At 55.5% G+C, this 14546-nt stretch overlaps 1 protein-coding gene across 1 annotated transcript; it reads left to right on the top strand.

Annotated features, from left to right (window-relative positions):
* The first annotated feature begins 5163 nt into the window (after positions 1 to 5163).
* Positions 5164 to 6153, top strand: GPR3 (G protein-coupled receptor 3). The gene has a single exon (XM_028113547.1). The coding sequence runs from the start codon at positions 5164 to 5166 to the stop codon at positions 6151 to 6153; it is 990 nt and encodes a 329-aa protein (XP_027969348.1).
* The last annotated feature ends 8393 nt before the right edge of the window (positions 6154 to 14546 follow it).

The following is a 14546-nucleotide window of genomic DNA, read 5'->3' as shown; positions in this document are numbered from 1 at the left end:
AATGCAGGCATGTGGCCAGATCATCTCTCTATCCATAGCACCCACTCAAAGCCCAGGGAATTGTCAGTGAATACTGGCTGAATGAACAAATGGGTCTGTGCTAAGAATGTGTGCACTGACGATGCCCAGATTCTTGGGGCTTGGACAGGGGGCCTGTGTGGATATTATCTGTGCCTCAGACACACACCCATCTTCCATGAGAGCCTAGGCCCATGAGATTCCCCAGATGGAAGAGAGAATGGTAAAGGAAGAAGTCTTACCTGGAATGGAGTGCTCACAGCCACCTGGTGGCCACGTGGAGGAACTGCAGGTATTGTCAGCCCTGGTCAAACTTCACTCGCAGCCCCTTCTGGGGAGATGGTGATGTTTAGGATAGAATGGAAGACACAACTGGATTTGGTTATAGGTAGACCAGCTTCACATCCCAGCTCTGCCATTTACTGTGTGATTGGGGGCAAGTCTTTCAGCTTCTCTAGGCTTCACCTATGAAATGGGGATGCAGGGTCTTTGTAAGCCCTGGGATCTGGTCTGGCACCTGGTAGGTGGGAAGGACTGGGCAGGGTATCAGTGGTGGGGAGGAAGCAAGGAAGTAAGGCAGAGGGCATGAGGAGGAGAGAGGAGGAAGAGACAGCCCTTTCTCTAGATAGCAGATCTTTGGGGAAGAGAGACCCAGCTGGCAGTGAAGTCCTCCATTGTCCCATTGGCATAGGGCAGTTTTGAAGCATGGAGGGAGTGCCCATGGGAAAATCCATAGCTTCACTTGCGTCTCTTGGGTGTCTGGGATTTCTCATAGCTGGAAATATCACTGCACTCTTTTTCTCCCTGCTGCCTCCTGATCAGCTTCCATCTTGAATGACACTGTGGCTGTCTGGATCAGGAAGTTTTAGCGAACCAACTACTTCAGTGGAAACGTAGTCACTGATGTTCTTCACCTCAAGAAGGCAACAGTACCTAAGGCAGAACTTTGGGGAAAACTAGCCAAAATGTACAAGACCACACCAGATGTCATCTTTATATCTGGAGTCAGAACCCATGTTGGTGGTGGCTTGGCAGCTGGCTTGGGCATGATTTACAATTCCTTGGATTATGAAAGGAAAATGAACCCAAAGACAGCCTTGCAAGACATGGTCTGCATGAGAAGAAAAAGACCTCAAGAAAACAGCGAGTGGGACATGAGAACAGAATGAAGAAAATCAGGACACCGCACAGGCCAAGGCTGGTGCAGGCCAAAAGGAGTAAAGATTCTGCAGTGACTTTATCTATGGTGATTGTGCAGACTTTTCATGAGAGGATTAATAAACTATGAACATTTGTGAAAAGAAAGAAAGAAGGAAGGAAGGAAAGGAAGGAAGGAAGGAAGGAAGAAAGAAAAGAAAAAGAAAGAAAGAAAGAAAGAAAGAAAAAGAAAGAAAGAAAGAAAGAAAGAAAGAAAGAAAGAAAGAAAGAAAGAAAGAAAGAAAGAAAGAAAGAAAGAAAGAAAGAAAGAAAGAAAGAAGAGAAAAGAAAAGAAAAGAAAGAAAGAAACTATTACTGGCATTCGGAATAGCAGAAGATAGTCTCTCATACAGCTCTTACCTGCCAGCCTCCCAGCCACCTTCACCCATCCCAGAGACCTGCGGGGTGGTTGTTGGGACCCAGCTCTGATGGGGAAGAGAGCAGACACCTGAGTTCTGGGGGGTTGCTGCCCCTGTATGCTCTCTCTTTGGCACCCCCACTTTTCTCCACACTGTGCATATCACGACTCTCCTCTTCCTCTAGACACTGCTTTTTTACTTTAAGCATCCAGTCATCAAGTATTTGTTGAACACCTACAACAATGCCAGGTGTTGTATGTGGTAGTACAGAACAGAACAGTCTCTCCCCTTATGGAACTTATATTCTGGCGGGGCCGACATGTAGTAAAAAAGAAAATACATGAATAAACATAATCTTAGGAATGCTAAGCTCTGAGAAATAATAAATCAAGGAAAGGGGGGAGAGAGGGATGGAGGGGAGGGGGTAATCTAGGATGGAGGTCAGGGAAGCCTGCTTCAGAAGTGACTTGAAGGCAAAGGCCTGAATGAAGTGAAGGGGTTCTAGGCGGAGGGAAGCCCAGGACCCTTTGCAAGGACACACTCATCTGCAGTCTGTGCCCTCAATGGCAGCCTTCCCTGGGGCTTTTCTCCTCTCTCTCTGCTCCCTCCCCGGAGTGATATCCTCTACCCCTAGAAACTCAATTACTACTTGCACACCTATGCCTCCCAGGTGTCCTCCTGTCAGATATACTATTGGTAGCTAGCACAGCCAGTGCTGAGAATGTGCCAGGCCCTCCCACCAATCCTGAGGTAGATACTAACATTATCCTTCTCTTACAGATGAGAAAACAGGCACAAAGAGCCTAAGAAATTCACCCAAAGTCACACAGCGAGGGAATGGAGGAACCAGGATTTGACGACCTCCACCCTCAACTCACCACATCCAACCTGAAATGCATCATCTTCCCCAGTCCCTACCCTCTCCTCTTCCCTTGTACCCTGCCGCTGGCCTGTCACCTCCTTCCCCCTGCACCACACTGACTGAGGGAACTACAGTGGTGCCATGGTGGGGGGAGAAGTCAGTGGGGCCTGGGATCTGAGCCCCTCTGGTTTCCTTAAGCCCTAACCTGATCTCTGCCCTCCACCCCTATCCCACAGGCCTGGATGATTCCATTGAAGATCAAAGCTAGAGACAGAGAAAGGAGAAGCAGCCAGTTCCTCTCCCCCTGGGCATATCTGTCACCCCTGGAAAAGTCAGCTGGGGTGGTGTATGTCCCTGGGACAAAGGACAGGCAGGGCTGGGGAAGACGGAGCTCCTTCACACCCTACCCTGCCAGGATGCCTAAGATGGGGGGTTGTGAGAGGGGCCTGCCCGGGGGACTGCGCTGCCAGGTTTTCTGCTTCCAAGTTCTTCCTGGCTCCCCCTCTCCTGCTGCTTCGGGGAAGTGCCCCCCCAACCCTGCTGGCTTTCCAGATCCTTGAATAAATAATTCAGGTTTTGAAATCTTGCCAGGCCCACCCCTCCCGTGCTAGGAGGGCGCTATTGGGCTGACATGAGTGACGTCACCCAGCTTCTTATCCCAGCCCCAGCATCACGAGGACCTGTCCTGGCAGCACCTCACCTGCCTGGTCACCGTCAGTCCAGATCCTCTACCCTCTCCCTCTCACCCTGGGGCTCATTCACCACAGTCCCCCGGTATCTTCATGCCAGGACCTTACAACCCTCTTCACTTTGTTTTGTCCCCTCAGTACCTCAGCATTTGTGACAGGGTCATTGTGACCTGAAGTCCTATCAGCTGGACACTCCATCTTCCCTTTCCCTCGCCACCGCCTCTGCCACCCTGGGATCCCTGAGCCCCATCATGTCACAGTCACCCTGACACCGCTATAGTTGCCCTGGGGGCTTCCCTTTCTATGGGAGCGTCCCATGGCCACCATCCCCCAAGATCCTGTCACCATGCTCATACTGTCACTGCCACCCACTTCCCTGCTCCCTCGTGCTGCTGTCACCATCACCTCCGGGCTCCATCATCTTGGCAGCCCCCGTCATCCTCACCGAGGACGCCCATTCAGCCTCATCACTCAGTCTCCGTCACCCGAATTCCGTCCGTCTCTGCCACCTGAGGGTCCCATCACCCCACAGCCTTTCCGGGGCCCCCTTCTGCTTCCCCTTACATATTCCCCGAAACCTCCCTAAGACTTCTCCAAGGCTCTCCCACCGGCGCCCCCCGAAACCCCGGCCCGCAGAGGGCGCCGCGTCAAGGACAGCGCGGGCCGAGTGAGGAGGGGGCGGGGCCGCGGCCACGGTCGCTTTTTATGAATGGGGGAGCGGGCGGTGCGAGGCCTCATTACTATGCCTCGCGACGCGCGCTGCGCCCCGGCGCGACGCACCCATTGGCCGGCCGGGCCGCTGACGTCACCGAACCGGGGGCCGGGGGCGGGGCGGGGCGGGGTGACTCACGCTGCTGCTCCCGCGGCCGCGGGGGCTTCTCGGGGTCCGCGCAAACCCTGCGCCGCCCGGACCCGAGCAGAGCCTCCCCGCGGCCCGGCCGCACCAGGTCCCGAGAGGTGAGTAGTAGGCCCCGCCGCAGGCACCAGGCATCAGGAAGGGCACGCAGGATGCTGGGATGCGGGGCCGGCGGACAGGTTCCCAGCGGCCGGCAGAGGTCGGAGGTCGAGACTGGGAACCCAGAATCTGGGTTAGCAGGCGGGGACCCAGGGTCCGGGTGCTGAGAGCCGTCAGCTGGGTGACCCTGCGTGGGGTGCTCTCTCCTCCAAGGCCCAAGGCCCTCTGAGATTGGTCCTCTGAGATTGGGCTGGCAGGAGTCATCTGAGGCAGGGACCCAGGTGTCCGAGCAGGAGGAGGTGGCTGACTTAGGGATCAAGACATATGAGTAGGATGCGGAGTCAGGCCCAAGATCCAGGTGTCCAAGCAGGAGGGGTCGGACTCAGGGATTCAGGCCTCCAGCAGAGGGTGTCTGTTCCAAAGACCCAGAGGTTCAGGCCGAAGGAGGGGTCTGGCGAGGACAGAAGTCTGGGCCCGTGTGAGTTGGGGGTGGGGCAGGGTTCCTAGGTGGTGTTACCCTGGGAGTGCAGGGTGGGGGCTGGCGGGAGCTTCACGCGCATTCTCTGGGGGCGGAGCCTCGGGCTGGCAATACGGAGAATCGTGAGGGGTCTGGCAAGCCTCGGAAACTGAGCGTCATCCTCCCTGATGGGGAGGGATCAGAGCTACCTTCAGTCTAGAGATGTGTTTCCCTTCCCCATTCCTGGGCCTCCCCGGCTTCTCGTGGATCCTAGGGGCCCCCCATCCACTTATGGTAGTCCTTCATCTGGTTCTCTGCAGGTCACACACATGGGAGAAAGAGCCCTGCGGGACCCAGGGAATTGGAAGGGAGAGTGGAGAGACCCAGGACAGCTATAGGAAAATAGGCCCCTGCTGGCGTGGGGGTGTGGGAGGCAGGGGGAGACAAAGGTATCCCGGAAGGAGCCCTTTGGGCATGATTGGGGGACAAGGCACTGGGACCCAGCCAGGTATCACGAGGAGACACTCACAATGTATCCTAAGGGGCACCTCATCCCATCCAGACCCCTTCACCCAGCACACAGCCCTGTCAACTTCTCACAGGGCTTTTCTCCTACAGGTATAACGATGTGGGGTGCAGGCAGCCCCCTGGCTTGGCTCTCCGCTGGCTCAGGCAACGTGAATGTGAGCAGCGCGGGCTCAGCAGAAGGGCCCACAGGCCCAGCCGCACCACTGCCCTCACCCAGGGCCTGGGATGTGGTGCTGTGCATCTCAGGCACCCTGGTGAGCTGTGAGAACGCGCTGGTGGTGGCCATCATTGTGGGCACTCCCACCTTCCGTGCCCCCATGTTCCTGCTGGTGGGCAGCCTGGCTGTGGCCGACCTGCTGGCAGGCCTGGGCCTGGTCCTGCACTTTGCTGCTGTGTTCTGCATTGGCTCGGCGGAGATGAGCCTGGTGCTGGTTGGTGTGCTGGCCATGGCCTTTACTGCCAGTGTGGGCAGCCTACTGGCCATCACCGTCGATCGCTACCTTTCTCTGTACAACGCCCTCACCTACTATTCAGAGACAACGGTGACTCGGACCTATGTGATGCTGGCCCTAGTGTGGGGGGGTGCACTGGGCCTGGGGCTTCTGCCTGTGCTGGCCTGGAACTGTCTGGATGCCCGGTCCACATGTGGCGTGGTATATCCACTCTCCAAGAACCATCTGGTGGTCCTGGCCATTGCCTTCTTCATGGTGTTTGGCATCATGTTGCAGCTCTATGCCCAGATCTGCCGCATCGTCTGCCGCCATGCCCAGCAGATTGCCCTCCAGCGGCATCTGCTGCCCGCCTCCCACTACGTGGCCACCCGAAAGGGCATTGCCACACTGGCCGTGGTGCTTGGCGCCTTTGCTGCCTGTTGGCTGCCCTTCACTGTCTACTGCCTGCTGGGGGGTGCCCACTCCCCACCCCTCTACACCTATCTCACCCTGCTCCCTGCGACCTATAACTCCATGATCAACCCCATCATCTACGCCTTCCGCAACCAGGACGTGCAGAAGGTGCTGTGGGCCATTTGCTGTTGTTGCTCCTCTTCCAAGATCCCCTTCCGGTCCCGTTCCCCCAGTGATGTCTAGTCATACGCTGGTGACCCTTCAGCCCTGATCACTACGGAATTCCAGAATGTTAGGTCCTCCAGGGCTTTGTCCCAACCCCCCCAGCTCCACACCCCCCAAGACCCAGCTGGTTCTGGAGTTCTAGGACATTGGATGTTTCACAGGATTCTGTCCAGATCCTTACAGGGCCCAGCTGGCTCCACGGTTCTAGAATGTTCAGGTGGCCAAGGTTCCACTCAGAAATGTCCCACAGCCCAGCTGGCTTGGAGTTCCAGAATGCTGCTGGGTGATTTACAGTGCCATTCCAAGTCCCTAATCTCCCCCTCCCCCTCGACCTTAATCATGTCACTTTACTTTTGGGTTTCTGAGCTAAAGAGTCAGAGAGGTTAGTCACTCAGTTGTCTAGACAGGAGAAAGAAAGAAAAATGTATCTATATATATGTGCACATACAAAAAGAGTATCTATTTATAATTTATTTATTTACTTATTTATAGGCGGTAAGGGGAAAAAAGAGACCCACACCTTGAAATCCAGGCCATACCAGGGTATCCCCAGTCCCCACACCCCCATTGCTGACCTCAGTTCTTAGAGGGGGGAAAGGGAGAAAGAGAAACCACGTATTTTGTTATTATTTTTGCTTATTTTTTATCGAAGAGATCATAGAAACCAGAGCCTTCTCCTCAGGCCCGCCCCTCTCGGGTTAGCTGGGAGAACACACCAGCCTCTGGTTTTTTATTTTTTTAAGAAGCCATCACCTGAGCAACCGAGAATTCCTCTGCGCTGGGGGCAGGCTGCCCTCTGGTGGCCGTTTGGGGGAAACTGCAGCCCGGCCAGGCAGCTGGGACCAGACGGCGCTCCACCCCAACTCCACTCCAGCCTGGCATCCAGCGCCACAGCCAGGACCTGGGGGCCAGGCCCCACCCTGCGGTGCCCTAGAGGAGGCAGGGTGTGAGCCAACACCTGACCCCTCTGCCAACCGGGGTATGGCCTCCAGTGCGTCCCTATTCCTATCCGTGACCCATCGCCCAATAAAAAAACGATTTTGTGATAAGTATGTTCCTGTCTCAATGTGTGGAAGGGGTGAAGTGGGCCTGTTGTGGGGGGAGCCTGGAATGGGAGGGAATTAGGTCAGGCCTGGGAGCCTGTTGAGGGATCTGGGAAAGCTAGAGACCCAGGGTGGAGTGTGGCTGGCAGGCCAATCTAATGGGCCCCTCTGCTCAGACCCGGGCACTTCCAGGCAAGGACCCCAACTTTTTTTTTTAAGATTTTATTTATTTATTTGTCAGAGAGAGAGAGAGAGAGAGCACAACCAGGGTGAGCGGGAGGCAGAGGGAGAAGCAGGCTCCTTGCTGAGCAATGGGCCCTGATGTGGAACTCGATCCCAGGACCCTGGGATCATGACCCGAGCTGAAGGCAGACTTAACTGACTGAGCCACCCAGGCATCCCAAGGACCCCACCTTATCCTGAGGACAGAAATCAGGGTGCTGGACCCTTCTCAGGTTGAGAATGTCCACGTGCGCTTTTGTTTGGAGCTTTGGCATGAAGTATATGCTCAAAGCATATCCATTTCCTTAATAACAGCTCCTTCTAATTGTGGGTGTTTACTGTGTGCTGGGCACTATGCCAAGTGTACTGCATATGTCACCTCGTTTATGCTGAACAAGCATCCTATGGCACAGATAGTATCTTCTTCATTTTATAGATGAGAAAACTGAGGCTGAGGGAGGGTTAGTGACTGGCCCAAGGCAACATCCATTTCCACAACCTGTGCTCTATTAGCCAATGGCCTCTCCTCTCCTTCTTTCCCAAGCCTGGGGCTTAGGACATCCTGGTCCCTGATTTGTGTTGGGGTTCATTCTCAGAGCCAGAGGCCACATTTGGGAGGAGGTTGGATGGAGTATAGTCATTCTAAAGCTGGAAGAGCTTCTTTTCTATCCAAAGGTGAGTGATGGTAAGTGTGTGCATCCGAGAACATAAGTGTGCAGGTCGTAAGTGTGGGCGTTTTGGAACCAGAAAGAGTATGTTCACCAGGCAAGAGCAGGAGCAGGTTTGGAAGTGTGGCTAAAGAGGAAGCCATTTCTTGACCAGCAAAGCCTCCCGGCGTCCCAAGCCTCCCAGGAAGGTAAAGCCTGGAGATGCGACCCTTAAGAATACCCTTCCATTGTACAGACAGGGAGACTGAGGCCTGAAGAAGAACAGTCACTTGCTCAAGCCCACACAGCTGTGCCAGGCTAGGACTCCGGTCTTTCTCCATTTCCCTGGCTAGAGCTCTTTCACCTAGTGTTCAAGGCTCCTCCCCAATACTGGCCACAGGACTCCAAGGGGAGTGCACCTGCCAACAGGGGCTGGGTCAGAGCTGGTGGAAGGCAGACCTGGGCTGAGCTACACGCAGCTCCAGTCCAAATACAAAGCAGGGTGTGGCCCACCAGGTCAGGTGCAGCCTTCTTTCCCCACCTTCCTGGAAGGTCCCTGGAAAAAGACACCCACTCAGCAAGCACCTCCCCCATGCCAAACTTTGGCCCAAATATTTCACACAACATCACCAAGGCCCTTTGGTTGGTATTATTGTTTTCCCCATCTTACAGAAGAGGAAGTTGAGGCTCTGAGAATAGAGGCCCTCATCCTTCACTGCCATCCTTGTGGACAATGTAAATTTCATAGGGGAGACAGTAATAAAGAGACAAGTTTAAGACTTGGTAAAGTCGGAGAGTTCAGAGTCCTGGGAGAGAAATAAAGTAGGGAAGGGGCACAGGGAGTACATGTAAGCTTTAAATGAAGGCTCCCAAGAAAGACCTCACTGAAGGTGACAATTGATCTGCCTAAAGCCACACAGTAAAGGGCTGAACTGGGATTTGAATTCAGATCCATTTGACTACAAATCTGTTTCTATCCTGGGTAAGGGAGTGAGTTTCAAGAGCAACTCAGAAACAGCAAGCAAGGAAACCCCGGGCAGGGAGCCCTGTCCCCGGGCTAGGGAGAGGTTGGGGGTCTCCAAGCTACCCACAGATCTTTGGGAGGGGCGGTGTGAAGAAGGGCCTCCTTGCTGCCTCACCCATGTTCCCAAGGAGCACTAGGGGGAACCAGAAGGAGAGGGTCCAGGTGCCCATACTATTCTGGGCAGGCTTGGCCCTTTGCCTCCCCATCCCAGCTTCTGGCTCCAGAGCTCAGCAGAGTGTAATGCTTTTTGTTTGGGAGGGCCTGTGGTAGGCCTCCATGCTACGGGCCCTCCTCTTTTTGCCAGGGTGTGGTATTATGGTGGATCTGAGGCATTTCTGGGAGCCCGTATCTAGGGTCTCTCTGCCTTAGGTCCTGGGCCCAACCTGAGGGAGATCTCAATCTGCTCCTCGGGTTGAAGCCTATGTGTGTGGTGGGGTTGGCTGGCTTCTCCTTCCTTCAGGGATTCTGTAGATACAGCTCAGGTCCTCCCTGCACCCCTACCCTGTGCTTCCTCCAAGAAGCCTCCTTAGCTAAGTCCTCCCATGGCCATGAAGATGTGTTTTATACAACACAGCTTGAGTAAATATTATAGAGAAGTCTTGCCCTTAGGGGCGCCTGAAGGCAAGGCTGTGTGTCCCCCTCCAACTGAGGGTCCCTGAGAGAAGGAACATGCCTGCCCTCTCAAACTGAAGACTTCTATGTCTCTTTCTGCCTCAGATTCATCTGGTACTCAGCCCGGAGCTACTCAGCACTGCATGCCTGGTGCATGCGTGCGTGTGTGCGTGCATGTGTGTGTGTGTGTGTGTGTGTGTGTATTTTGGGGTGGGGGGGTGTCCAAGCCCCTGACATTTTTCCAACCCCACACCTGATCCCACCAGCTACAGAGGCTTGGGAGGTGAGCTGGGCAGTGGCTCGGGGGAGGAAAGGGCAGGGGCCCAGAGCCCTGCCTTCCTGCCTGGGTAGGCTCTAGGGCCCGTCTTTCTTTCCCTTCTTCCCAGGTCCTGTGTGGGGGAGGGGAGGAGCCCCGAGTGCTGAGCCCCCGCTGGGGCCATGACCGCCTCTCCCTGCAATAAATGAGGAGACAGCAGCTATTAATATAAGATGAGTTCACGGGCTCACAGCTTCCGCAGGCTGGAAAACAGGCTCCCGGGGCTGGGGGCTGCGGCAAGTCTGGTCGTCTGTCAGATTCTCTCCTGGAGCCCGGAGCCCGCCAGCCCCACATTCCCCAGCTCCTGACACGCCGAGACCTGTATGCGTGCAGACCTATGGGTACACACCATGGGCATACGCAGGCCATTCAGAGAACATACACACATGCACATACATCCAGACCCAGGCGTGTCTGCACACTGGTACACACACACAGATATCATTGCACACATGTTAACAGACCACGTCAACTTCATGTGCACATGTTTGCACGTGGAAGCACATTCATCCATGTGTGTACACACCCTTGCACACAAGAGGACACACACACAGACTTACCCTTGTATACATGTGTGCACATGGGTCCAGACATGCTTGCATACCCAGATCCATTTGCACACCATTGCACACCCACATGTATACAGACACAAAACTGCACATGTATATACAGATCGTACTGGGTCAGGTACACACATTTGCATACAGGACCACATTCAAGGACAGGAATGTATGTATATATGCCCCTTTGCACACACAGTCACACAGGCTCCCCGCTGCTATCAGTGCTCAGCAATCAGGAATTCACAGGCAGACCCTTGGTTTCCAGCCACCAGGCTGGCTCAGCCTCCCCTCCTTGCCTCTCCCCTCCCCCACCCCCATGACAGGCAGCAAGTGCTCCTGCCAACCTCAGCGCCTGCCTTCAGCTTCCCGCCCCCCAGGGGTCCCCAGATCCCTGATTAACCCCCTCGCTAATTGGCCACCAGCCCCTTGACTTTGCTGCAGGCCTTCTCGGGAGCTGGGAGCGAGAGGCTGCAAATTGGCCAAGCAGGATGGGGGCGGGGTGGGGGTGCTATAAGCCCCGTGCCTGGCTGGAGCGAGCAGTGCGCTCCTGATGCCAGGGCTTAGGGGAACACTGACATCATATTCTCTGCTGAGGGCACCCCTATGATTCATGTGTACACAGTCACATGAAGCCTTCCTTGCACACACACTTACACTCACCAGTCACGTGCATGGACATGATTCACTTCACTTTTTTACACAAATGCAGGTGAACATTTGCACATACCCAAGTACATTCGTGAACAAACCCAGTACGTGTACATCTGACATGTACGTATTTTACCCGCTAGATACACAGAAACCTCTTATACGTGTACATCCAAACACACCTCACCTAAACACGTGAATGCAGTCATAGGTGTACAGGATTGCAAGCACGTACATTTACATGTTACCCAGACCTATGAATATATGCCTAAGTGTACTTGTAGGCATATATGAACAGGCATCTATGTGTGAGTGCACACCCGTGGAGTCCAGGCATGCATGCACACGCCACTCACGTGTGTGGTACCTTGATGAACAAGCTACTGGTGGCCACCGAGTAGGGAGAACCCTCTTTAGCCCGCCTCTGGTTCTGCAGAGGAAGCGCGAGGTGTGCGCAGGCTGCTGGTCAGGGTGGGGAGTGGTGGAACCCACCAGGGTGCAAGTGGCCGTTTCCCAGCCTCCGTAGTAGCCTCTGTCTCAACACCAAACGCTGGGACCTCTGCTGGGTTCCCCTCAGCCTTCAGGGCTCCAGACAGAGGGGCAGAGCTTCTGGGGCGTCTGGCTGGCTCAGTCAGTGGAGCATGAGACTCTTGATCTCGGGGTTGTGAGTTCAGGCCCCATGTTGGGTATAGAGATGACTAAACAAAACAGAACAAAACAAAAACCTTAAAAAAAAAAAAAAGAGGGGCGGAGCTTCTGGCTTTAGTCTCTGTTGTTCCTGTCTCCTTGGCTCTGGGCCTGAGCCCACAGGGAGAGTTCTACTCTCTTGTAGGCAGCCTGGGGCCCACAAGAAGAGGATGCCTATGTCCATGCCTGCTGCCAACTTGCTGTGTGACTTTGGGTAAGTTTCTGTGCCTCATTTCCTCAGCTGTAAAAGAGCACTAAAAAGCTTTGGTTGGTAATCCTCCCAGAACTGGCCTGAAGAATGCATGGGGGTCGTGGTTTTTAATGATGTGCTTTACTCAGGCACATTACGTTTGGGAGAGGTGTTATTTCCCAAGACGGTGGGACTCCAGGGTGGAGGGGTCACGTACATCATGGTCAACTTAACTCTTCATTGAATAGGTGAGGAAGCTGAAGCCCAGAGAGGGAGCAGCAACGTGGGAGCTAGAAGACCTGACCTCTGACCTCTTGGCCAGGAAGTCTGCTTCTCTTTAAATATGTATACAGTGGGAGCAGGTGCGTGCATAGTTCCCGAGGCAAGGGCGGGGTGGCTGCCTGCTGAGCGGGGAGCGGGGCTTTGCAGGACTCCTGCCACCACTGTACTGAGGATTCTACTGTGAGAAATTCCTTTGGGTGTGAGAGCCTTTTTTCTTTTTCTTTTTCTTTTTGTGTCCTCCAGCTTCAGACCTCCCTCTAGACACCCTCATCTCCTGGGGCAGAGGGACTGTCTTTGAGGAACACCTGAAACTGCTCCCAGCCTCATTATGAAGGGAGCTAGCTGACAACCACCCCAGAGGCGAACTCACAGGAAATGGTGCCAGGTTGCCCTGGTCCCTGGGCGGCCAGGAGGGGGCAGTGAGGAGCTGGCGGCGGCAGCGCGAAGGCGGGGGGGGGGGGGGGGGGGAGGCGGTGAGGACCGAGTGAGGCTCGCCTGCGATGATGTGTTCCTGTAACTGTGTGCCGGTCTGTGTCCTTGTTTGCACAAGGGCAGGGCTCCGTGTACGGAGTGTGCACGTGTCCCTGGGCCTGGGATCTCGTGTGTGCCCGCTCACGTGTTAGGTGTCGCCTTGTGTGTGTCTCCGGGTCTTTGTGGATGAATGTGCGCGTCTTCACAGGTGTGCGGCGTGCCCTGAGCACCGTGTGTCTGTGGGAAGCCCCAGCCCGCACGTGGGAAACCCACTTTGTTCCCAGGCAGCTCAGGGTGCGAGGTACTTCCAACTCTCAGGGTCCAGGATAGTCGGGCCCTCAAGCCGGCCCACCTGATTTCAAAGCAGGGGCACAAATAACCGTGCCCCGTAAAGGTGGGCGCCAGAGGGTGGGGTAGAGCGGAACGGAAAACCGTAACACGCCCCCTCGGACACTGAACCCCGCGGTTCCGGACGGGAGAGAATCTGAAAGCCGTTGAAGCTGTATGGCGGACAGAGCATGATCTCGGGCTTGAGAGAGACCCGGGTTTGAGGTGTGGCTCTGCTCCTGGCCAGCTGCACGGTCTGCGGCGACTCAACCTCTGAACTTGTTTTTCTCACGTGTACAATGAGACCCTTCCCTCCTAAGGCTGAAATAAAGCGCGTGCAGTCCTAGGCAGGTAGTAGGCACTCAGCACATGCTCATTCTTCTCAGGATTAGCCCTAAGAGGTGAAGCACCGGGTCACAGCTCCCAAGCGGAGGAGCCGGAATTTAAGCTGCGGCCGCCTGCTTCCCAGAACCACATTCCTCCCCTCCACTTCCCCAGCAAGGGCGGCTCCCGACACCACCATTTTGTCTTCTCCCAGGGCGGGCGTCTGGCTGCCTGTCAGTCACCGGCCTCGGGAAGCCAAGTGCTGACTAAACACAGGCCTGAGCCGGAGGGTGGAGCGAGGGGCTCCGGCGGGGCGAGCCGGCTCCCGCGCCCCCTCCCCTGCACCCCCACCTCCAGCGATGAGCTCAGCGCGCCTGGCGCAGCAGTTGCTGACAATTCAAAACTTCTGCCCCCTCTCCTGGGACGCCAGTGGGTGCCTCTCTCTCCCCGAACAGCAGGCGTGACCAGCGGAGTCACCAACCTTGCTCCCCGCCCCCCTCTCCCGGGGCCACCCCACAGCGTCCGCTGGGCCCGGAACTGGATCTGGGTGCCTGCCCATAAATTACCCCCAGGGACAGTCACCCGCAGCAGCTGTGCTCGGAACAACCGTTGCTTCCTGGGTAGGTCATTTTTTTGGGTCAGAATAGAAACCCAGCCCCTTCGCCTTCCCAGGCAGGAGAGGGGGTGTACAGCAGCCTGAACTTTTTATCGGATTCCACTGAAAATCATTCTATTTAAGGTAAGTTGCTTGGGTCTGAGAGGCAGACAAGATGCCGGCCAGATGTTGGGAGGCAACATCAGCGTTCTGCCAGTGCTCCTCTTCCGCCTGATGGAGGACACCAGCGTGTCTCCCCTGGTCCCTACACACACCCCTCGCCAGCTGAGGAGGGCCTGGGCTTCTAAGTTCCCCAACTTGGGTCTCCTCCTAAACCAAAATGGTTTCCAGCCTTCACCTCCACCTCCCACGCAGGGTGCACCATCCAGACCCGGAGGCCTCCTGCTCCTCTCGCCCGCCCACACCAGCCCTCCCTCCAGAGCTCAGCCGCCACCTGCGG

The sequence above is a fragment of the Eumetopias jubatus genome, unplaced genomic scaffold, assembly GCF_037043125.1.
Source record: "Eumetopias jubatus isolate StellerSeaLion01/CBP00866 unplaced genomic scaffold, mEumJub1_p1.0 scaffold_4, whole genome shotgun sequence".
NCBI classification, from domain to species: Eukaryota; Metazoa; Chordata; class Mammalia; order Carnivora; family Otariidae; genus Eumetopias; species Eumetopias jubatus.
Note: the sequence above shows the minus strand (reverse complement) of the source record. Positions and strands in the feature narration are given on the sequence as shown.

Bases quoted from the DNA above. Each gene is read 5' to 3' on its own strand.
- GPR3 (XM_028113547.1), top strand. From the start codon at position 5,164: ATGTGGGGTGCAGGCAGCCCCCTGGCTTGGCTCTCCGCTGGCTCAGGC.